The sequence below is a fragment of the Pithys albifrons genome, chromosome 1, assembly GCF_047495875.1.
Source record: "Pithys albifrons albifrons isolate INPA30051 chromosome 1, PitAlb_v1, whole genome shotgun sequence".
NCBI lineage: Eukaryota > Metazoa > Chordata > Aves > Passeriformes > Thamnophilidae > Pithys > Pithys albifrons.
Window position 1 is genome coordinate 58,296,021 of NC_092458.1, and position 25,646 is coordinate 58,321,666.

General features: G+C 37.4%; 1 protein-coding gene across 5 annotated transcripts in view; it reads left to right on the top strand.

Moving 5' to 3' along the window:
- LRCH1 (leucine rich repeats and calponin homology domain containing 1) overlaps window positions 1-25,646 on the top strand; it is a 119,123-nt gene that overhangs the window by 31,081 nt on the left and 62,396 nt on the right. For all 5 annotated transcript variants that reach the window (XR_011697374.1, XR_011697376.1, XR_011697375.1 and 2 more), the window contains exon 2: window positions 24,203-24,347. Coding sequence is in view for 2 of the 5 variants with exons in the window: in XM_071551068.1 (XP_071407169.1) it covers window positions 24,203-24,347 (145 nt within the window). In the remaining 3 variants the exon portion in view is untranslated. The remainder of the gene's footprint in view (window positions 1-24,202; window positions 24,348-25,646) is intronic.

Here is a 25,646-nt window from a genome sequence, read left to right on the forward strand (position 1 = left end):
AAGGCATCTGGCCAGACTGCGCCTTTGTTTTCACAATTATAAGAGAAAATAGTAGTGGGAGTGGCATGGGCTTGCTTTTTTTTTTTTAAACCGTGGTAACTGTGCGTGGGCAGTGCTGGCAAAACAGTGCGGACAAAGTATTTCTGTTTTGCTGTGGTAAACTTGCTGAGGCAAGACCTGGATCTCCGAGACTGACCTTGTGTTTAGCTCCCTAGAGGTAGAATTTTTTTGGCACTTAGAATTTTTTGGCACTTATTCAGCAGTGCCAAACAAACCTGAAAACTTGAGACTGTAAAACCAGTTTGGGATTGACTTGCAAGCATTGAACTGTGCTTGTTTGTTTGTTTCTGTATGAGCTGTTACTCTGCAGTGTGAAGCAAAGTTATATGGCTGGTGTCTAGTCATTTTCAAAATATTTTTCCCTTTCTTTTAGATCTGTTTTTAATTAACGTGCATATATGTGAGATTTCTGGTTACCCTGGATGTAATGTCATACTTTGAAAGCAGACTAGCTAGTGTAAGATTTTAAAGGATTTAACTAATGGAGAGGTCTACTTTGAATTTCATCAGAGTTAAAGGAATTTGGAGAGTTCATAAAGGTACTGAATGCCTCTTTAGGGTTGTATTCCTCAGTCTTAGTCTAGTTGAAAGAAGTGTATTTTAACTTAAATGGGTGCTGCTGAATAATGAATGATCTCCAAGGAAATGTTTGGGGGGGTTTTCCAACAAGAAAGCATGTTTGTTCTGCAGTGTCTACACACAGCTGCTAAGGAACATTAGAAATTAATGTAAAGGTTGATGTAGTCAAAGACCCATTGCTGACTGTTGTAGGGGAAAAGTGCTCAAAATCATGTAGTTTGACCACAAGAAGCCATTTATTGATTGATTTATTATTGTGATGTAAAGAACAATCAGGGAAACTGCATACTTGGGATTAACAACAGGACTAGAGCAGATAAACCAGAGTGTCAGACCATTAGAAAATTTAATAAACATCTACGAATATCTAAACACTTTGTAGCTATTCCTGAAAAGTTCTAATCCCCTCCTTCCCCCACATGGTTATTGGCTTACAAGCTCCAAGAGCAGTGTGGGTTCCAAGCAACGCTTGCTCTTCCAGGAATGTGAGTTCACCCAATTGCATGCCCCTCTGCCTGGTGGTACGGATGTTCCAGCTTTATACCAGGGCCCCTCTCTACAATGTGCTAACCTGCAAACCAGTGGTGAAGTGTGTTCCCCATCCCAAGTCATATAACCCACCCGAGCCATGGATCCCCCATTTCCTACACTCTGAACTGCTGCTGGGCCCAGTGGAGTCCTTTTCAGGGTTGTCTTGTTAATGTTACCAGTTTTTCCAGAGGAGAGTCTGTGAAACAGTATGGCGTGTTACAATCACACGCCTTTTTCACTTCTGTTCCTGGTTTTCCAGTTGTCATCCAGGCCATGTGGGTCCTCTCTTAATGGTACTAATCTAGCGTAATTTTGTCTGCATGGAACACTAAATTGTTACATTATCAACTTACCAGAGTATCAGTACTGTCTTTTCTTGTTTAGCTTTCTGTGCTTAATTGATGATTTTATTTTAAATATACTAAATTGTAAATTTGTGGTATATCCTTAATACTTTGTTGTGTATATTTTACCATTTGACTGTCTAAAGCATTGTATATGGGGGAGAAGGTTATTTTGTAATTTTACCTCTCTGAGGCCACTTATAACTGTGGCACTTGAACCATACTCGTGGTTTTCCAGCTGCAGTTTGGGGGAACATCTTCATTTGCAGTTCTGTCGTGAGACCTGATTTGTTAACATGCTAAGCTTGTTGGCTTCTAAGGCACTGTATTCCAAGTTGTTAGTGGCCAGTGTAGAGCTCTCATCCTGTGAGTATTTTATATCCCAAGTTTTTCAGTGATGTAAAATCTGGGGCATGGTTGTGGCTCTGTTAAAATGGTTTAGTCCCCTGTGCTCCTCTAGAAATACTTTTACAGCAAACTGATTAGAGAACGTCTTAATCAAGCACACTGCTTTTGTGTCCCTCTTTCAATGTTGTAGCTTGGTAATGAATTACTGAACTAATCTAACCGGGGTTTGTCTTCCTCTGTGTCTTAATACGCAATAAAATTCAGAAATGCTGAGCTAAATAAAGATTGCTCTGATTTGAAAGCCTTTGGGACTGTTATATGGGAATTGCTTATATGTGTAAGTTGACTTTTTTGAAGCACCATGTATCTTTTCTCAGTAATTTTAGACTTTGAAATCACTGAAGGTGGGACTTGGTCTCCTAAAGTACCGTAGGCCCATGTATTCAAATGTTTTGACATTTAATGAAGTCAGTCTTTAATGTGACAAACATTGTTTCTGCATCTCTTAGGCAACATCATGTGTTTTGTGACTAAAAAGACAGTTGACATCTATTGTGGACTTGGTTTTTTCCAGATTGATCAACTTGCAGTCCAGGTAGACTTACATTTACTCTGTTAAGCGTTTTCTTCTGTCAGTCTGGAATAGATTAATTTTGTATAAAAATGAACATTATAGATAGGCAACATCTTACATAAAAATTGACTTGACAGCAATGAAATTTAAATTATTTCATACCTTGTCAGTAGGTGACCTGGCTGAAAACTGTTCCTGATTTTAATAACTTAAATTTTTATGAATCCTGTTCTCTTGAAAAGTCTTGCAAAAATCTATCAGCCTCTGTGGGTCTGTTGTGAGGTTTACATTTTCTTAACCCATTGCTGAAAAAAATTGTTGCAGGGGATTGATTGGTTTTGACCAAAATTACCAAGCAAGTTAAGAAAGTATACAACAAACAATTGGTTTGTTCTGTCAAACTAATTTATTTTATTTAGGTTATGATTCCCGCAAACAGAAGAACATCATGTGACTAAATTGTCATCACGTTTGAGCCAAAGGACGAAGCAAATAAGAATAGTTGCCCTTGAGCTGTCTCATGTTTGCAGAATAGTGAATGAATGTATTAATGTGGTTGCAGTGAAATACAATCATTGAGAGTCAAGCCTTGAATGTAATGAAATCAGTGCATTTTCCTTCTTGACAGGAACTCAATTTCCCACATTAAACTCACTGTCAGCATTGTGCTTCTGAACCAGTGCCCCCTTAAGTGTTTGGTGCAGGTTCATCATCTTCACAGGTGTAATTGCTGGATTAATTGAAAGAGCCATGTTTTGCTTTATCATATATAAGTTAAGGAGAATTTTAGAGAAATCACCTCAACTGTTCAGCTAGAGATTTAACCAATGTAAATGATTTTTTTTTGTCTTGACTTCAGTCCTATTCTGGAATCCCACAAAGCTGGGAATTTCAGCATATGACTTCACATGTTGTCAGACTTGAAGTCCTATCAGAAAACTGTTTTATTTAGCACTTTTTGTTGCTTAACTTTCTCTTGTCTGCCTGTTTTGCGAAGAAAGGCAGGTGGGTTACATTTTCTTTCCTTGGTGTGGTTCTAGTTGTCTACTCATAAATCCAATATTATGTAATTTAGTTTCTGCATGGAGTACTGGATGATGAGAGTGATTATTTATTATTGGAAAGCATAGTTCATGTAGAACTTAGTAACGTTTACTGACAGCTGTGCCTCTGAACTTCTGCATGTTACACATCTTCTGTGGGCAGTTGTCTACCTCTAGATTTATTTTTTTTTCTTCAGAAAAGAGATGATTTTGTTCTTTTGGTAAAGAAGTTGCTAGAGCCATGTGCAGTCTTGAAAATAGATCCATAGCTCTATAGATTTACATGGGGACACTTATTTTCATTTAGTCTGTTCATGCATCGTTCCTTGCTTGCTTTTCTGAATGCTTCAGTTAGTTTTACAATTTCGAGCACTGTGGTGCTCTTTGATAAACCTATTGTAAGTCAAAGCCTCTATCCTCTAAGTAACATAAATGAAAGAAAGGTGGGAAAAGTGTCATCCAACTTTTCTTACTGAATGTCTCTTTTTAGGATATGCAGAAGTAGTAAGCATACCCCAAACAGTGTGTATGTTCTATCAATACTTTCCATTGTTTCGTCAACTTTATATTTCACTATTATATCCTGCATTCTTGGATGAAGTTTTTATATTCCTGTGCCTTAAGACCCATTATTTGGTATGTTAAATTAGATTTCCAGCCATCATATACATTATTTTTGTGCTTCTTTCATCTTCCTGTGTAACACTGGTTGCACAGTGTCAGTGTCGTTTGACCCTTGTCTTCACAGGCGCAAGAAGTGTAGTATTATCAGCTGGGGAGTTGTACTGCTTAACTAGGTCATGATCTAGCAGTTTGGCTAAGAGAATGCAAACAGCGTTATTGACTCTCCAAGAACACAGAGAGATGTATGTATGTACAGTTGAACAACTGCTCTCAAGTTCCTCCTTAGGTCAGTGTAGACTGACTTTACAGCTTACAAAATAAATGTTAAAAACTGAGCTCATTTAGAAAGATAAAAGCTTATAAAACCTCTTCAGTCATAGCTTCTTCATGTTCACCTAATTCCTTTTTTTGTCTTGAACTCCTAGAGGTAGAAAGCCAAAGGCCTGGTGGTCTGCTCTTTTACTGACTTGCATTCATGCACACACAAAATCCTCTAACCAATTTGTACGCCTTCAGATAAGGGGAGTGTTGAGGCAGTCCTGCCATTTATAAGTTCTGGAACTAAACTCATGGTAGCTGAACAAACTGTCTTTAATATAGTGGTAAAAGACATTGCTGGAATTGATGTCGCTGGGAACTTTTCAAGTGTAAGACCTGACTGAGCAGGAATGATGTGGAGTTTCTGCTCATAACATTTTAAAAGTTTGTTTTATTTCTTAATTTAAATTCTTAAACCTCTGCAGAGCAATTTGCATTAGATTTCTGTGATGTTAATGTAAATTTAAGTACTTTGAGTAAACTTCAGTTTTGCATAGACCGTACAGTAACTGAAACATCCTTTCTGGGGCTCCCAGTTAGAGCAGTTCAGATGATTGGGCACATTTAATGGCAGTGTTGTTTAAATTCGCTTGACTGGGCTCAGCTGTAGTAACTACCATGTCTAAACAATTTCACACCTTCCAGCAAGGGTAGAGATACTGAAGTTTGTTTTCTGTAGGAAATAAGTAGTACATTAGAGTTTTTATTTAAGAAAATTCTCATTCACTGTAGAGTAAAATGCAGTATATTTTGGATGTATACAGTGCACTTTACTAAATGAATTGTAGGACTGTGAAAACAACAGTATAAAAATAAAGCTGAACTTCTCTTGCATATTATTAAGTTCCACATGTGGGGTTTTTTTTTGTAACTACTGTATCTCTAGTGAATTTAAGCAGTGTGAGGAGCTTCTGCTTCTTTACTTGTCTTGAGTTGTGGATTTGCCATGAATGCTGTAGATTATATGCTTAAGCATTCAAAGCAACATCTGAGACTCCTCAGTTGTCTGTGTATAAATGCATTTACAGTATTGGTAATAATAGCACAGTTAACATTTTTCCCTCATAAACTCACCACGTTGAACAGAGTGGGACAATAACTTCAGAAGTTCGAGTTGAACACCATGTATCATAACAGTCTTTTCATTCTTGCAGATCAGCTGCTGATTGTGATCGACAGTGAAGGCGTTTAAACCCCTTCCGAACTTTGTACATTGTGTTCAAATGGACAGTCACTTTCATCTGCATGAGCTTTAGCTGTTCCTGGAGCCATAAAAATAGCCCATTTGTAAAGATTATCTTTTACTGGTAAAAGATGGAGGAAAGCGTTTGGGTGAAATTTTTTTTTTTACATTTTTTATTTTGTGTGACCTTTCTGGTCTTCAAACTTATATTAGTTTTCAGTGTTCTAGGAAAATATTAATGGACTATGTTGCTCTATTGAAAATATTTGAGTAATCGCTGGTGAGTTAGGAAACTGTCCTGAAAAGGAATCAGAGCAGTGCTGGTGTGAAATAGAAAATGGAGTGCTGTAATCTGCTGTCATACATATATCAAAATGCAGATTTTGCTTAGACCAAGAGCGCAGTGAAGTCCTGTGACCTCCTGCCCTGGCATGTGTGTCCTCCCTGAATGGTAGGAGCGTATCAGAGTTCCAGACCAAATGACAAAGTAAGTATGAAAAATAGAACCTCTGAGCCCTACACATTTGGTTTGAAGAGGATACATTAATCTTTACATTCCTTGGCCTCTCCAAACTACTTCAGTAATTTTGTGGTTTTTTAGATAGTGCACATGTCTAACTCTTGTTAAGAAAAGAAATAATAATTCTAATAATTTAATAAAGCAGAACTTTGAAACACTATTTTTCTTGCTGATAGGATGCGTAATTCTCTCTCAGTAGAAAATAGGCCAAAAGTTGTGTGAGAATTAAAATAGAATTAATTCATTTTATTAACAGTGATTTGGGTAACTGGTAGGAAAATCCTATGGAATGAAAATCTTTGGCTTGGTATATTTGGGAAGTTGCCTTGGCAGGGATAGTACCAGGGGTCACATAAGCTCGGTCAAGAGGGTTCAGCCAAGGAGTCCAGCCAAAGCAAACTGGAGAGGGTTTGTGTAGAAATTTGAATGAGCAATACTGTGAACAGTGTAACTGAATTTAAGACATTTTTTTAAATTCTAAAATACAATGCGAAGTCACAACACTTTCTGACTTGTGTTCTGGATTGCTGACTAGAATTTTTTTTACTTCATCCATTTCTCACAAGGAGAGTAACCACCAATTAATCCTTATCGTGCGAAAAGGATAATCATTTAGAGCAAAGTCCAAAATCAGGGTTATTTCCCCACTTGTTTCATGAGTTTTTTATTGAATTCCTAATCTGAGTCCTGTCAATCTGTGTGGTCCTTCTCATGTTTACAGTACCCAGGCAGTGATTTGGTTAACTTCTTAGTGCACTTTACAGTTCATTGACCATTACAGTGGAGTTAGGGAACTCATTTATAGTTCAGTGTACTCAGGACACTGAGAATTATGATTTATAATCAGTTTATAGGTTATTTGAACAGTATTTTCATAATTCAGTGCAAGATTAGTCATGTTTCAAAGTCAACACTGGAAACCCACGTGAAGGCAAAGAGTATAGTTTCTTGTTCAGCTGGATTTTCTTGAAAGTACTTAAGACAGAAAAGCTTCTAGGAACACCTGAAAAGTTTGTATTAAAGTCTGGAAATAAATTTTGAAGAAATCAGGTAAACTTTTCACCAGCTGCTTTTGTAGTGCTGAATCTTATGTTGAGAAGCTGGAGTTCATTTATTCGTTACAAGGTTTTGGTTATAATACTTTTAAAAATCAGTATGTAACTTGCTGAAAATAGTGAAGGACTCATGGAAGTCTGAAAAGGCACTTTACAGTACTGCTTAATTAGTTTTAAGCAAACTTCAAGGCTGAAAAGACAATTTTAGCCTGTCAAAATTGGGCAGTGAAAGCTGCTAAAGCACAGTGAATGAAAGCTACTGAGTTGTTTGCTTTGGCTGTCAACGAAAGGCTGCATTTCTTGGTTAATGACTGAGAGAGACGTTTTGTGTGTTTGGTTGTGGGTTTTGGAAAATACTGTTGCTCGGTGGCCAAGTTTCAGTAAGTTGTACTGAAAGTTGTCATGTGTTAGGGCAAAATAATAAGGACCAAAGAACAGCTGGAAAGGACATGAGTCTACCACATGCAAATAATTTGACAATCTGTATACAGAAAATGCAGAAACAATTTAAAAAATGCAGACTGCTCCTGCTGGCAATAAATTCCCTTGTCTACAACTAGAGCAGCTTGAGGCAACTCAGTGATACGCTTTTTATCAGTTGCTTTATGTTCATGTGCCAAAAGAAAAGAAATTAAATATATATTAAGAGGCTTTTAAGTAGTTACCTCTATGTGTAAGGAAATTTTTGCATGTGATCACTTACATACTTATAATATTATTACATGTGAAATAATACTTAGACTGTTATAGTCTAAAGAGTTAGTAGGTGCTTTTCAGAGGGTTTTTTACCATGTTTTTTTATAAATGTAGTAGATGCAAGGACAAAAATCCTGCCCCCACCCCATTTTCTTGTTGCAGTCATTGAAGAACTGTTCTAATAGTCATATAATATCTGAATTGAAATTTACTCTCTTTTCAAGAAAACCAAAGCCACTTGGCTGCATTTAGACTATGGTAATGTCTACTGTAGAGCAAGTATTATAATTAAAATGATTAAACAAACCTATCACCTTAGACCAACCTTTTTGTAAGCTATTTAAAATAATGCAGTCGTATTTGTAGAAGGAGTTTTGTTTTCTTGAAAACATATTTGTATGCTGTAATCTTAACTTGTTCAGGTTTCACCTAAACCAGATGCAGTTTACACTGTGATCCTAGACTATCCTATTACTAATTATCCTATTACTAATTAATTAATTATCCTATTACTAATCCATGAGAAAAAAATACTGCTTTCTGCTTTAAGACATTGTCTTCCAGCATTCAAAAACTGATAAATGAATGGTGGTGACTTTGTGGTTTTTTTTTCTCTTCACTATAAGTAGCACAAAATAATATAGGACGATAAACTCTTAAAAAAACTACTGAAATAGAAGAAAGTAGTCTGGATGCATCACCTCTCTGAAGTACAACTGAATTTAGTGGAGAAAATGCTCCTTCTCTGTTATTATCTCTGTTTTTTTCCATTTTTTTTCAAATGTAAAAATTAAACTATGTTTTTATGTCCTTGGAAAAATAAAGACAAGTGAGTTGTTGAGTGCAGTCTTTGTTGACCATTCAGAACCCTGGCTCTGCCTCCTCTTCTTTTCTGTCAAAGGCAATGATGTCCTGGATCTGACAGTAACTCTGGTTGAGTCATTCTTTGATCCATGGCCCTGAAATGTTTTTAAGTGTCATGTCCTACACGCTGCTGAAGATCACTTGTTCACTGAAGCAAGCAGCAGTTTTCCACCTTGAATGCCGTTATTCCTTCTTCCTACTTGGTCTCTGTGTATGCAAACGCACTACAGCAGGACTAGGATGGTCCCGAGGTGTAAAGGAGAGCACTCCGGACTCTGAATCCCAAGGACCTGAGTTCGAGTATCAGTGGGACCGTCCCCTGGCAGTTCAATGCCTCCCTGCTATCCCATCCCGTCATGTCTCGGATGCTCAGCAGGGTCAGCCCCGGTTAGTACCGGGTGCTGTGACAGTCCCGAGGACTTCCCTGTCACTGTCCAAGCTCACTCGGCCGTGGCAGATGGACCTCAGGACTTAAACGGTGTGGCCAGTTCTGCACACGCTGTGCCTCACCTAAAACATCCACTGTGCAGGCTGGAAGGGCACACCCACGTGAGGAGAGTCCTGCCCGAATCTTCATTCACGAAGTCTGGCCATACAGCAGGACTGCTACACTGTATTCTTAGTTACAGTGTTGTGTGATGAAGGGAATGCTGGTCCAGATCTGTGTCAACCTCTTTCTCCTCCTGCCAATGTCCTCTTCAATATAAGTCAGTATGTTCAGTGAATAGCTGCTGTGCACACATTGTCCAGTTTCTGTGACACAGTCTGTAAAGAGGCTACACTCATGATGCCTGAAGGAAAGGCTGACTTCCCTCCTTTGTGCATAGTATTTGTTTCCCTCTTTGAAAATATTTATGTGTAAGTCTAGTCTGTGTATAGTTAATCAATAGTGTTCTTGGAGTCTGGCTACAGTGTCCAGACGCATAACTTACCTTGCTTCCTTGCAGAAATTTTCTTGTTTCTCAGTAAAAAACAAATGGTGGGATAACAAATGAGTCTGCTCTGATGGAAGTTATTGAGGTTGCTTGTGTGGATTCCCTTGCACTGGAAAAGAAGCACCATGAAGTTGACAGGGAGTTGTTCTCAAATGTCTGATGTCATTTCACATGAGCAAACTGACCTGTGAGTGTAGAGCCAACATACTTTATCAAAGTAAGTTTAATCTGTTCATACTTGGTGTAAGAGTTTATGTTGTGAGAGTGATTTGTTTAAATCAACATCTTTTTAGAGCTTTATTAACTGGTAAAATAAACCTTAAAGTAAGCCTAAATAAACACCTCTTTTTTAGAGGTTTATTTAACCTCTAAAATGGGCTTTGCTAGTGGAAAATGTCAAGAACTGTTTTTTGTGTTCATGATTAAGATATGGCTCATTTATTAGTGGGAAGGAAGGGTGTGGGCAAGATTCTCTTCAGATGTTTGACCGAAGCAGACCTAGGAAAACTTTGTAACAAATGGCAATCATATATTTTTAAATAATCCACTGATAAAGGTGATTTGCTTATTGGCTTTATTTACTAAAGCATTGTAACTTTTATCTTTGGAATTACAGTTGAGAGTTATAACACAAGATATGCTTGCAGATACTTGCCTAACACTTTATTGTTATGAAGTTGTAGTAAAAATTGCTATTGTTTACATTTTTCTAGTGAGTGAACAAAGTTGGTGGTATTTTCCCCCCCTTTTTTTTGGATGGTGGTGGTTGTTTCTCTGCTTAATTTCAACTGCAGTAGGTGACTCAGTTCTGCAGCAGGAAACTTCATTTAGAAACAAAGTCTTTTCTAGTGTCAGGGTTTATTTTTCACCCAATGTTGTGTTTCTTAAGAACTTTTGCTTCTTTCTGATGAGAACATAGATTTATGACAACACTCCTTAGTGTTGGAAACATTCATTGCTCTATAAAAAATGGTCCAGAAGAAAGGCAGCTGAAAGTTTAAGGAGTCAATAAGTGAAGTGGCAACTGTAAGTTGCAAGTTCATCACTGGTAATTAGTAAAGGAGGAAAATGTAGATATGAGACTTTTAAAGATGGTCACAAACCACAAATCTTAGCCATTTGATTTTGTCCTGAGGCTTTGTCAGAAGATGTACTTCAATACAGACTAGAAGTTCTTAATAATGTTATGCATGGCAATGGTGTAATCCTCCTATGGCCAGTTGTGTCCCATTCACCTTCATAGCAGATGACTTGAGACTGGAACAGGTGCAGAAGAGGACTTGGATGGTCAGAAAAACAGCAACAAGAGAAATGAGAAGAATCCAGCTTGTTTATTAGTCTTGTAGATGAATGGGAAAAAATACTGTTCTCATGAATATCACAGGAAAAAATATGGGTGGAGGAATAATTCAGAGGACAACCTTCATCCTTAGTATTGCATATTCATGTGGACAAGTGATTTGCAGAATCAAGAAAAAAGCCTCTCACATGTAAAGCACTGAAAAGAGCTGTAGGAGAATTTGTTATTGATAAATGTTTCTGGCACAAGATTTCAGATAATATAGCAGATCTTGATAGAATGTATCTTAGGCTTCCAGGCATTCTGGTGCTTTAAAATCTCGAGATACTTGATTTTAAGTGCATAAACCAGCCTTTTAACAAAGTTTTACCAACCTTTTAAGCTTTTACACTTATTACAGATTTAACAGATATTTCTGTTCTCAGTCAATGACTACAAATAGCTCTCTGTGAAATCAAATACCGTTGTATGCAGAAAACAATGGCAATTTATAGCACAACAGTTGTCTGGTATCTTGCACAGAGTATATAACTTTGTAATAATAGTCTTTTGAATAACACCTTCAGTACATCTGCAGGTGTGCTGGCAGAGGGCTCAGCGTGAGCCACTTTAGAAGCTTTTTGTGTTACAGTTGATTTTCTGCTATCTGTGTCAATCTGGAATAAAACTTCAGAGATGAAACTTGCATTAAAGTAAGCATAAGGAAACACATGGGGTTTTGTGGTAATTCAGTCTCTTCAGAGAAAGAACTGCTGGTTGAAATCATTAATAATTTCTCTGTAATCAGAGCATTTTTTTTTCCTGAAGTGCATGTATAATTGTATATTTGCTAGTGCATATCTTTAGAGTTCCTCCAAAAAGAATGGATTTCCTAGCTAAATTTTTGAAGAGACAAAGGGATAGGAGATGAGAGCTGAGGACTATACCTATCAGTCACAAAGATTACCCAGTTTTTGAATAAGTCCAAATGAAAATTTTAGAGTTCCTTGTGAGCTTTTGAAATTTTTCTGTTTTCCCCTCCTGAATAAAAAGAAGCTGAATTTGGAGTGAGTTAGATAAGAATATGAGACTGTTGTTTTCCTAATGCGTGTATGAAATTGTAATTGAGAATGCAATTTTTCAATTAAAACCGCAGTTCTTATTATGTGTAACCTCTTCTTTATGGTCATGATGAAAATACCTAACACTGAAATCTTAAGTCATGAGAATGGATTTGGTAAGAGTCAAATTCCTGATAGGATTACTTAGTGTTGTCTGAAAGGTGACAGAATCATCTAAATCACCAGTAGATCACTTTACCTGTATGTTAATGAACTTGGTGGGGGTACAGTTAAAACGTATGTTATTGAATCAGAATGTTTGGTGGGTACAGTTAAAAATATCTATTATTAAATCAGGGAGTTTCGCAGTGTGTTAGTGACTTAAATTCAATTAACTCACAATTGCAGTCTTGGAGTTCATACAATCAGTGGAAGTTTAGCCACTGAGTAACAGCAGTGGTAGTATAAGGTTAGCAGGTTCAGCACCTCCACTGGTAGAAAACTTGCAAATTAATGGTTCAACTAATAGTGAAGACTTGAAAATGTGTATGCTAGATAAACAACCTAAGCTGAAAAGTTAAGTACTTCATAAAATCTTTTGCACTTTCTGCTGCCACAGTTGAAGGTGTACTCCTGAAATCTCCCAACTTCTTGTCCTGAAGCTTTTAGCTTGATTCCTTTTTTCACAAAACCTGACTTGGATTGCAGCAGGATGTGTATCAGACTGTTACTTGTCACTGATTTGAGCAGGTTCACAACTTGTACAGCAAAGACTTTTGTTTTCCTACAAGGCTAATTTAACTCCAGCTGTTTCATTAAAGCATTGTTATATTTTATCAGCAGGAAGAGAGCAGATTGAGTAAGAGGGGTTTATTTATTTTTATTTTTGTTTAATGTAACAACAGTATACACTGCAGTTACTGGACTTCTTAACTCTAAGGTCTAACAGATCTTGCTCACACTTTTCCTTCTACCCATCAAGCTGTGATAACTAAAGGGAAATGATGCGGTCCATCTGCTCTTCACAGGACTCCACATTATCTACCTGTAGGGGTCTCATTTAGGCATAAATAAACTAGCTGTTGTAGCCTCTTCAGGTTCAGACCTCAGAGTTTGTAGCTCATTACATTGTGCTGTAATTATTGATGGGGATGGCACTGATTGAACCCTTTCCTGTCCCCTTCCTGCTTTATGTACAACTTGTTCTCTGTGATAACTCATTGTTACCACACTGACAGCCCAGTAGCCATCAAGCAAAGGGGAGGATACAAGGTAAGATACAGATAAAAACTGAACAGAATTCCTTCAGAAAGAGAACTCAACCCCAAATCATTATTACAGAAAAGTACTATGGTAATACTTGGCCTGTAAGTTGGAAATCAGACCTCCTGAAAGGTAGTTTGAAAGGAAAATGAATAAGGGAGTGGAAATGAATCTGTACCAGACGCAGACTCAGTAGGCTGTATAGATGAGTGTTAGAAATTTGTGCATTTCAGAAGACTGACTGTGAAGTGTCCCCCCCAAAAATAACACAAAATGGACGAAATCAGACCAGAAGGAAATTTTCTTTTGTCCCTTTAAAACCCACATTGCCATGGAATTGTTTCATACAGGCTGCCCTACAAGTGCATTACCTGCTGGCTTATGGCAAGTGCTGAGTGCCTGCCCAGTCACAGGCACTGGGTATTTGTAAGTAGGGTGTGTGTGTGTGTGTTTTATTTCCCCCCTCAAGTCTTTTTGCAGTCTGTGTGTCTGGTGTCTCTCATCTTGTAAAGATGTTAGATTAAAATCCTGTTGTAAACTATGACTTGTTAAAACAAGTTAAAAAGAGAAGTTGCATGTGTTATCCATCCAACCCAGCCCCTCCCTGACCAACAAGCAGCACACTGGATATCTGCTTTGGTTTTGTTTTCCCCAGAGTAGGCAAGGTTCTTTGATTCTGAAGGAAAGAACAATTAGAAGGTTGAGAAACATTGTCCTAAACTTAAAAAAGAGCCATGGGAACAGTTCATAGGACGGAGATCTTGGTACAAAAATTACAGGTCTATAGTTTCAGTGGTTCCAGCTATGTGGTTTTTGGTTCGTTTGGTTCTTTTTAAGGATAGAGAAACTATGTACTGTGCTTTATTATTTTTCCTTCCTCCTCCTCTCCAGTATATCTAGGAATAATCATCCAGTTTTTGGTTATTTATTGCAATTTAATTTGTTTATTGCAGGATTTTTCTTTCTCGGTATCTCATTTTCTAATAATGATTTCATGGATTCTTGTTTTGTTTAGAAATCTGAAATATTGCTTAGCCATTCTTGTAAATGTTGAACCTCCTGTGTAGCAGCCATGTAATTAGTTCATCGTTTAAGGTTGTGCTCAGTGTAGTGTAAGTCAGCTTTTATGGTACAGAACAGATTTGTGTTGATGAACTATCACAGTTATGCTGTGCTGCCTTCAAGAATCTTTGTGGGAGAAGGACATGAATAATGTAGCTAAGGTAGATTAACCCTGGCAGCTGTGGGAGATGGGCAGACAGAAAGGGAAGTGATTAGATGAGTAATACTCTGCTTTCCTTGTCACTGTAAATTAACATCAGGTGGCTTTCTCGTGTCTTTGCCCACATGCCTTTGTTATACCCAATGATCAAATAATTGTTGTTCACTTCCCTGTTCATAGCAAATTTTCTTACAAAACACAAGGCAACTCATGTATAAAAATGACTTTAAAATAAGCAAATGTAGCATTTTATTCTGTCAGGTGTGAAAAGTAGTAATCTTCAATGTGCAGGCATGTGAGCTACTTCACAGCAATTGGTTTATGTGCTACTTCTACCAGATGGTAAATGTGAGGTAGCTCCTCTTTGAACAGGTCACTGAGGCAAATAATGCATAGCATAAACTGCGTCCTCTCTTCACAGCCTGAGGGGGGAAAAAAGACAAAAAGCTATTAAAATAGAGAATGGAGTGAAAACCAAACCCTGACACTGCATTCCATGTATTTCTTCTTATTGTGCTGTTTGTGGGCTGGAAAAGGTTCTAGACCATTAGATTACATCCTGCTGGTTTTAAGAGCATCCTGTGGAATTCCCCCAGGCAGGTGGAAGGTGTTGACTTCCCAAGCAGACAACTTTAAAAAAGAACATCTCTGTGACTGAAACAAAAGATTTGTAATAGCAGGCATTGGAAGAGTATGGCCTTGCAGGGATCCACCACCATCTCTGGGGCAGAATGTAATTCACATTTTTATTTCACATCTTTCTCATTTCCCCAACAGGTAGAAGTTTCTTGAATGAAATAAGATTATGTGCCTGTGTATTTATATACATACATATGCAATTTACACATTTTTTTAGATTTTCTTCTGGATTTGTTGTAAATAGTCATCACTGTTCTTCTTTCAGAAAAGAACTTCATAATCCAAGTCTTAGTTCTGTGAAATGTCTCCAGTATACCTGGAGGTCTCCTTATAGCCCACAGTTTACCCAATCTCACATCATTCCATGCTAATAATTAAAATGTATCTGTGGTGGCTGCAGCTAATCTTGAGGACTTTCTGGTATCAAGGTATACTTTTAGCTTTTGCTTCAACTGAGGAGACAGGGAAAGTCCTGCTGTCATATTGTGTGTGTGTTCACTATGCAATTTCCTTTCATGTGCCACTATGAACAATTCAGGCAGAGGACTGAAATATAGTTTGATACAGTAGTTATTCAGCTGGATAGTATATGATGTGAACACTTCATTTTTTTCTCCAGTGCTCTGAGTCAACCTACTATAAACGCTAAAATCGGTAAAGAACAGTTTTTAGAGTTGGATGAAGATTTCTCCTTAGTGCTAACGTGTCTGACCAAACACCTGAAGTATTTGTCCTGCTCAGGCTGACACGTACAGTGCTGACATGATGCAATCAAGTGGTCATTCTTAGGGTTGGTTGTTTATTAAGGAGTGACAATTAATGACTTCTATTATCCCTCTTGTGTGGAAAGCGTGGGAGAAGGAGGAATTCTTCATGGGCCATGAACTGGATTTCATACCACATCTTATTAGAGGTTATTTTGTTGATGAAAGATATTTGCTGTTTGATACTTTTTCCATCTCAGGGTTAAAGTGTTTGGGTGGCTGCATTGGGTTTACATGGTAAGATTTTGGTTGAGAGAGAGGTTGCAGGGCTGAGAAGACACCAGAAGCTGCCCCTGTATCAGACAGAGCCAGTACCAGCAGGCTCCAAGATGGACATGCCTCTGGCCAGAGCCGAGCCTGTCAGCGGTGCTGGTCATGCCTCTGTGATAACATAGTTAAGAAAAAAAAATGCTTTCTAACATGGCACCTGTGTGTGAAATAAGTGTGAAAAGTGTGAGGGAAATGGTCTTGCAGACACCAGGGTCAATGAAGGAGCAAAGGGAGGAGATCCTTCAGGTGTTGGAGCATAGATTCCTTTACCAGCCCATGGAGATGACCATGAGGCAGCCCCAAGCTGCAGCAGGTGGGTGTGCACTGAAGAAAGCTGCAGCCCACGGAGAACCCACACTACAGACCACATTCCTGGCAGGAACTGTGGCCCTTGGAGAGGAACCCACACCAAAGCAGTTTTCTTTTTCATTGTGTTTTCTCCCCATGTCCTGCTGATGGGGAGTGACAGAGCACCTTGGTGGGCACCTGGTGACCAGCCAGGGTCAACCCACCACAGTCCACGTCTGTTTGTGCCTACATGGAAATATACGGGAAGAATCCTGTTGTTTTACAGTATCTTTTGAATGAGTTTCATGTGCTTTCACACCAGGCTCAGCTCCAGTGTGCCAACAGTTTTTTCTGCCACCAAACTTTCTTTCTAAAAGTGAAATAGAAGATAAAGGAGAAATTGAAGTGCTTTCATCTCCTTGGAACTGGAGCTAATAATGAGGCTATGTCAGCCTTCTCTCACTCTTACTTCACACCGAGGAAACAAAAGACCCTGAAGTGATGTTTGCTCAAAATTTTGGGATGTCTGAGGGAGCCAGCTTATGCTGTTGGGTTGTTTCAGGCTAGTTCGTGCACTGCCTTAGAAGAAATGTCGGATGCATATTTCTTACATTTGACTGTGCATTATTGGGAGGTTACAGGGCATTGTGGTAAAGTAAAGCTATGTATTCCATAGTGGAGGGATGGATGGAATAGAGTAGATCACGGTTGTTAGGGTGGAATGCAAGGAGGGACTCTGTCAAATGTATCATCTAACTTTTAATTTTACTTTTGACCAAATGTTATTGCTGTACTACAGAGAGCTCAAGGATGCCCTCTATTCTTATATCCTCTGCATGAAGGTTGAGGAAAAGAACTTTCAGTGTGATTGTTTCAGAATAGACTTTTCTATTTCAGGGCTTGGGACATTAGAAATCAGTGTATATATTTGATTCCTGCAGTAATGATTGCAAGTAAGCAGACTCATTTATTGTATTTTGAAAACTGCGGTGGGCAATGGGTTCATGGAAGTGCCTGGGGATGTTTTTTAAGTGTACCTTCCTGATTCTGTCCTATTCATCCTCTGTGGATGGTCTCTGAAAGAAGGAAACGGTGAAACAACCCTTTCAGGGTGTTGGCCAAGTTCGTGAGATCGGGACACCCTCTAGTGGTGACAGGCTCCACGAGTTGCTGCTCTCAGCCTGTTCTTCAGTCCTGTTTCCTTTTCTCTAAACTCTATGATTAATTCCTCTCTGTGTTAGCTCTTTAACTTGCCTGTGTATTATACACAGTGGTAAAGGAGAAACATTTGATGTGTTAAATCATAGCGATTAAAAGAAAAGTGGATACAAAAGTACATGTACAATAACTTTGAAATTTCCTACATCTGTCATGTAAACTTACTTTAACTGTGACTTTGTGGTGGAGATTTTTAATTTTAATTCTGAAATTCATTCAATGGGAGACAGATGGAAAAGGAAAACATACTGACAATGCTCAGAAGTAGTGCTTACCAAGTGTATGAAGCAGCAGAATTGCTTCATAATCTGTTAAAAATATTTGTCTTGCAAAGTCTGTACTCTTTTATGTCTGTCTCCCTCAGACAAATGCACTTTCTGCAGGTTTTGAGTCAGCAGTCTTAGAGGTTGACTCAGGAGTGCTGATCAGTGTCTAGATATTACCGTTTTGTATTATTTAATTGGTAATTATTTTATCAGCTTTGGAGCTATGTTTTTTTTCAATGTGATACAAATTGTACTTTCAGAAGGAAAAACTTTGAGTCTGTGTATGACTTTGAGTCTATTTTTTCTTATATGGAAGTGTAATTATTTTTACTTTACTGGACGTTCTTTGTCTTCTGTTATTTATTATTCTGTCTGCTAAATAACTGAAATAGAAATGTCTCTTAGTGAAGAAATACCATGCATTCTTTGTGGCATAATTGTCATAAACAAAGCAGAATGCAGTTGATGTCAGTCAGTGAGTGTCTTTGCTGCCTGTTTTTCACTGGTGTAGCATCACTGTCAGTAGCAGTTGCTGACTGCAGTAAAAGCTGGACACTTCATTAACTCTGGCAGGTAGAGAGGACATGTAACTGAGACAAGGTGTGCAGCCATGCATATAGAGACAAGTTGTAGGGCATGTCTTAAAAGTATATAGCACTTCTTAGTTGCATTAGTGTTTCAGGACTCACAGATAGCATTTGTCTGAAGAATGGTGCATTCTCCTACCACTTATTAGGAAAAATTGGCTGAAGGCTAGAACAAAGTAATTGCTTCATTAGAGAGCATTGACTGTTTGATTGGTTCTGACAGGCACAATTACATTGATAACAGATGATTTGCCTTCTTTGCCAAGGTGGAGTACAATGTTACCAAGAATATGAAGTGCACTTAAGTAGGTATTCCAAGGGGACTCCAAGATGCCGTGCCATCAGTTTGTGGCTTCAGTTCTCACTGACGATACACCTCGCTAATAAGGAAATACAGGCTTCCTAAAAGCCTGATAAAACCATAGGTAACTTGCAGTGTAAAAGATAGAGCTCCAAATAGTTATGTCTTATATAGACTTCTTAAGGTATTTTCTAACATTCTTATTTGCATTATGAAATTGGGGTTTAACTTAGTATTTTCTTTAGGCTTTTACAGTGAATTGCTTGAATTCTTCGTCAAATTCACTTTGGACATCTCATTTGAATACTTTGAATGGTATCTTAGTGCAAATGCAAGTAGCTTCTTCAAAGTGATTCCCATCTTTTGTTCATTAGGTGCTGACTCCTACAAAAAAGAGAAACTTGGTCGGTTGGAGTTAAGGTTTTTTGGGTGACTTTTTTCCTTTGCAGTTTCTTGATTTCAGAGCTTCATAGCAAATATATATATATATAGATATATATATGTCTATAAAATTTCCTGCTCAGTGGTGGATAGATGCTTACTTTGCTTACTTGCATGTTTCCAACTTTTGTCTGCTGTAGGTTTGTGTGTTAGAAATATAAACTTACAGTGAATTTGTCTATAATCTGAAATTTGTAAATCACTGCTTTTTAATAAACTGCTTTCTTTCAAGTTCTTGGCTTAGATTTGTGGTGTAGTAGTGCATATGTATATTTACTTAATGAATTACTGTTATGATTTAAAACCTTAAATTGTTTAGCTTTCCAGTGAATAGTCTGCAATTTTAATTTAATAATGTACTAATAACTAATATTTAATAGGATCGTAATCACTAGAAAGTAGTAAAATGGGAGCACTTTGGTAGCTTTAGCAAAAGAAATGTAATCATCTGACTTGTATTATTCTGGTTATTTTGACAAAACCATTTTGGTTTCTGCACGAGCACCATTTTATGTCATGTATAAATGTATAGTGGCACTTGGTTATCTGGCTGTAAAGTGTGAAGTCAGAAAGGTCCCAGTCAGTGGTGGTACTTGGTTGTGGTGGACGTGCTCAGAGCTACAGGAATGGAAAGGTTTTGCCCCAGGGATGGAGGCCAGTTATTACTGGTGAGATGGCACTGTGGTCCCTGGCAGTGCAGTGTGCCAGTCACCGAAACTGGGCTTGCAGTTTTCCCTTAAATGATTATTCACCAGTCTGAACGTTTTGCTTTTTATTGTTCTCTCCCAGCTAAGGAAGTGCTTATTTTGTGTAGTTCCTGTCTAAGTTCCAGCATAGTAAAACACTTCTCATACAAAAGCCATGTCACTGTGCCAGAATTCTGACTGGCTTGCTTATTTTTTTGTGTTCTGTTACTTTATTTTGGAATTTTAACAAACTTGTTCTTGGCAGGAAAAGATGAAGTGAAGCCAGATGTAGTTTGAAAATGTCTTGGTGTCACAAATAATGAATGAAGCGTGTAATTTATTTAAAGAAAAAAGTTCACTCTAGTGCATGCCCCTACCCCTAGCCTGTTGTTTGATGCTTGTGTCACCAAATGGTGAAACAGGAAATGGGAAATAGTGGCCTAAGGTGAAACCTACCTGTACTGTCTTGGCAGCCACGAAATGTCCTTTTACTATCATAGATTCATTAATTCGTTAGCTCTCCTTTGTGTTAGATAGCGTAAGTGAATTATTCCAAATTCCTTTATGCATCAGCTAATTCCATCCCTCTGTTCGTTTTTGTTTCTGTAGCGACGGCTAGTTTGTATAGTAACTTCATTATTATTAATTAACATTGTTATTAATCAGATTAATGAAGTAAGGGAAATGTGCAGAGTTTGGGAAGTGTAGAGTTAAAAATTTACAGGAAGAAAGTAAAGGTTTGCCAACTAGTTGTTTCTGTATTTTAAAAATATTTTCAGAAGTTGCTTAAAAGTTTAGTTTCTACATTCTTCCTTTTTCCTAAATAATACAAGAATTACTTTGCAAAATAGTTTTCAGGAAGTTTATGAATGGTGACAAACCCAACATACATTCATACTGGTTTTCTCAGTATGTTCAAAAGTTTCTGCAGTTTCCTTAAGGCTTAATGCATGTATTTTATTCTAGAACTTTTATTTCAGGTTAACTCCAACTTTTATACAGACTAACTGTAAAATGAAGGAATTTGAGACAAAAGTACCTTTGTATTAAGCAGTATCAAAATAATTGTCAGCTTCAGAGATTTCTGTACCTGTTTATGTATGCTTTTAAGGTATAGCATGAAATGGTTATGCAAGCTGTTTTCCTTTTTGTTTCTGAAGATGGGTGCTTTCCTGTATGGGTTTTTCAGAAAGCTGCTAGACTTTCTTTGCAGCTGCATCCTGTTGAGAGGCTCACATTCATTCTAGGGTTGAATAAAAGCAATCTGTTTTCTTCTTTTACTTCCATATCATCAGGGAAGTCTGTTTTTTGGCAATAATTATACCACTAGTTAAACATGTGATAGGCATTCTGTATGTCAGATTCCATTCCAGTACTGGGTTTCACAAAGACATTCAGATTTTGTATTAATGATACCTTTTATCATTAAATTATAGTAGCAAACTTCTGCTTTTTCTATTAAGTTATCTTACTGTGGTGTTAACTGAAATGTGTAGTTTTTATTCCTCTGACTTACTCTGTGAATAGATTAGATTTTTTAAAATTATTATAATCATCATAATTTAGGAAGCAACAACAGAGACAAGTGTTGAAATTATCTTAGGGTTTGATAACTCGGCAGTAACAAACAGTTCACTTCCTTTGTTGTGTACGTAGTGTGTTCTATAACCCATGATCCTGAGGATGACACGAAGGAATTTGTCTGTTACTACCTGTATGTTTTTTATTTGTCTTTCTTCAGTCTAAGAGAGTCAAAACCTTGAGAAAAAGGGTTAGTAATAAAATATAAAAAGATTAAAAGGATTTAACTGTCATAGCACTGTCTGTTTTAGGAGTAGGATCAATCTAGTTGCTGTTTCACTTCTTTAAGGTACTGGAATTTTTCGAAGGTGAGTCAGATATTGTGGCAACTACTTCTTTGATGTGAAGACTCATGAGAACAGGCATGAAGATGGAGTTAGGGTGGCAGGCTGTGGTTTTAGTAGCTTGAGAAGAAGTAACATTTTTGTGTTCACAGGTTTTGATCTGTGTATCATTGGAGGAGGATCAACTGCAGGATGGGCTGTCACTGTCAGTCTGCCATTCAGTGCTGTGCAGGTTGTCTTCAGCCTAGATCTGAAGTTCAGTTCACCCTTCTGAATTTTGCTGCTCCCTTTGAAGGAGGAAGTGAGCATCATGTTCATGGCAATTGCACCTCAGAAAAGTGTGGTGTAACACAAGGAAGGTTTTCTTTGCAATTGAATTGTAAAATATGAAGGGCCCCTGAATGATTCAAAAAGTTATAGGGTGGCAGTGTCCTCTTCATATCTGGTACTAAACATAGCCAGAAAGGCAGGAGAGGGAACCAGTGGTGGTTTTTATTGGAATGCCATGCCAGTAAACAAGTGATCTCAGGATAAATAGAAACAGTGGAGGTTTAAAGCACTGAAACAGAGAAACATTGAAGAGCTTTCTCCTGCTTTGAAACAGCCAAATAGGGAATGGCTGTATTCACAGAATCACAGACTATTCTGAGTTGGAAGGGACCCACAAGGATTATCAAATCCAACTCTTAAGTCAATGGCCCACATAGGGGATTGAACCCATGACCTTGGCATTATTACAACCAAGTTTTAACCAACTGAGCTAATCTCTGCTTTAGTTTGATGTCAGAAATCAAGGGAAGGAGAAGCTGAGGTAATGCGGCGTGTAACCACCATCATAGCCTGGTAAGAGAAAGCAGAACAATTCAAGTGCTGCTGTTGTATACTAACTTAAAAGTGAATAATTTTGGCTGAGATGCTCATTTCAATCATGCTGTCATTTGGATCAGCAGGGCTGCTCTCAGTTACTCTCAGTTAAGGGCATCACTTGTTGTCTTTGTAAAGGATAGAATAATGAAAGCAGCTTCTTGCTGGAAGCAGAGTGGAAGCTGGCAAGAATAGAACGTGCTGAATTTCAGCTCGTGTTGCAGGAGATGAGAACAAAACTAATAAATCTTTTTTACTGATGGTAGTTTTGAATTCAATCCATGCTTCTGCGCAGCAAACTGACAAGTCTGGAACTGCAAGGGAAGTTAAAATGTTCCTCAGACTTCTACCTGTTTGCTTGCAAAAAGGAAAAAGTTGCTTTATGGTGCTAAAGTGAGGAGTCAGATCATCAGGGCTCTGGAAAACATCTGCTATACTTGGGCTGCTTTTCTCTTTATTTAGTTTAATTAAGTAAGCTTTGGAATAAACATTGAAAAATCAGAGAGGAGACTTATAATAGCACCAGTGAAGAAGTGAGAAGATAATTAAGTTCTGTTTTTTATTTCCCATCGACACTTCACTTTCTGCCTATGCACATTTCTGTTCCTTCCACTTAAGACAGATAACCCTTCTTCAGGTCAGGTTATCCATCTGGTGCCATGGGTAGGTGGCATTTGTGCAGTTTCTGGTGATAAGAGATGGTGTTGTGTAACACTATTTAAACAATTGTTTGAACCCAGTTGATTCAGTTGGATGCTGGCGGCATTATTATTTTATGACTTGAGGTCACATCATCCTTCATATGGTCGTAGTTAAGGAACAAAGCTCAGTAACATTTCTTCCTATTGATTTTTCTTTGTGTCTGTGTGCTTAGAATGGGAAATGAAGAAAGAATAACTGATTGAAAGTCAAAAGCTCTTGTTCTGTAGGTGCAAGCATTTATATGGGGGATTGGAATCTATCATGGTTGTCTTATATGTACTTAAATCAAATCCATCCCTGAAGGCCTCCATTATTTCTATAGGTAACATTCATTTATAAATGGTTTAGATCTAGGAAATATGGGTCAGTTTGAAAAGTTACCCAGAGAATGAACAAACTTAGTTATTTAAAGAAATTACAGATGTAATCCTTGTTTGTTTTCTCTCAATGCTATTATTATTTGCAGATGTCTAGTTGTGTAGTGGCTAAAACTTTGGATATATTATATGAGTTTTGGGATCTACAGTCGGTTCTGTCTGCAAGTATTTCCTTAGCATATTGAGTCCTGCAAATAATTACTTTTTATTAGACCAAATAAATCATAATTGAATGTTTGCTCTTTTATATGCAGTCTCTTCCATTTCAAGATTGTAAAGGTTTGCACTAGTTTTATTTTGCATAATAAAAATACTGATTTAATTTGCCATCTCTTTGTGGATTATGTTTGTTCACTTATTTTAATAAAGCATAGCTTTTCAAAGTACATCTTTATGATGGTTCAAAAAATGTACCCTCTCTTTTTCTCTTTTCAGATTTATCCAAGAACAGATTAACTGAGGTTCCTACAGAGTTGTGCCATTTTGTGTCACTGGAAACACTGAATCTCTACCACAACTGTATTAAAAATATACCAGATGCCATAGTAAACTTGCAAATGCTAACTTACTTAAATTTGAGGTAAGTTTAACTTTACCACTTTTTGTTTGTTTGTTTGTTTGCAAATGTGTAAAGCAGTTTTTGTCTGCACTGTGTATTTTTCTGGAAATCTGACTGCATTTTTCATTTTACTGGCAACAATAATGCAAAAGATAATTAGCTGTAGATACTGCTCTGTATGAAGGCATTTAAATGACCAGAATATAAAACTATTTATTATGAGGAGGACCAAGAAATACTAATCCATTTCTTTCCCATATTTTTCCAACCAACTCAGAATGTTAACCACATCAGCACAGTTGTATTCTTATACTTCTGATGGCAAATTTTGTAAAACTTGACATACATTATGTACTTAAAAACATGGAGAGATGGACACAGAGGATTTATGGTTTTTTCCCCCATGGATAATAAAATGGAAAAGCATGATGCTTTATCACTAAGACTTTGTCTTATGCCATAAATATAGTTACTACCTATTTAGGAGAAATGGCCAGAAATTAGACACCTTTGACTCCTTTCAGTGAAAAGTCTGTGTGAATACTAATCAGTACAGAGAATTGCTACTGGTTAAAATGTGAGTGAATGCAAATGTGCTTTTGATGGAGGGCATGCGAGCCCTTTTCCAGCTGGGGCAAGGCATGGAGTTTTCTTTGTGGTTAATAATGTGAAAACTGTAATAGTGAAAATATAATAATCTTATCTTTGTGACAATGAGGTTTGATCAGAGGGTGAAGTGGCACTTGGTCCTTTAAATTCAAAGTATGAAGATTTGATCATCAGTCTTATCAGCACTGAAGATCTTTTTCGATACTTCCTGTATTATTAATGTACTGCAGTTTTGGCCACTGTGGAACTCTATTTTGGCTCTAAAAATTGAAACTTAATAGTGTGTCCTGAATATCTGCACACATACAAGCAATAGGACTTGAAATTTTGAATTAGTGTTGGTTAGATATACATAAACAACTGAAGACTGGATAAAGTTGTTAAATTTACATAAAATATCTTGGTAAATTTAGAAATTAGAATTAACTTGGTTATAACTCAGTGTCATGAACCAGTGAATTAGAACTCAGTGTAGCCATGAAATTCGTGTGAACCATCAGAAAACAATAATAGTTAGATTTTATATCACATCTGACAGTAAATTGGACAAAATAAAAGAAAGTTTTCCAGGTTTTATTAAGTAAGGTCGCTTCCTTCAGTTTAAAATCCCCTCTTCTCTTGGATGTGCTCTTCCTCTATATTAGTTGCACATAGTAAACAGGTTAAAGAAGGAAATGTAGCCTTGACTTTCAGACTGTTTTGCTTCTTGGC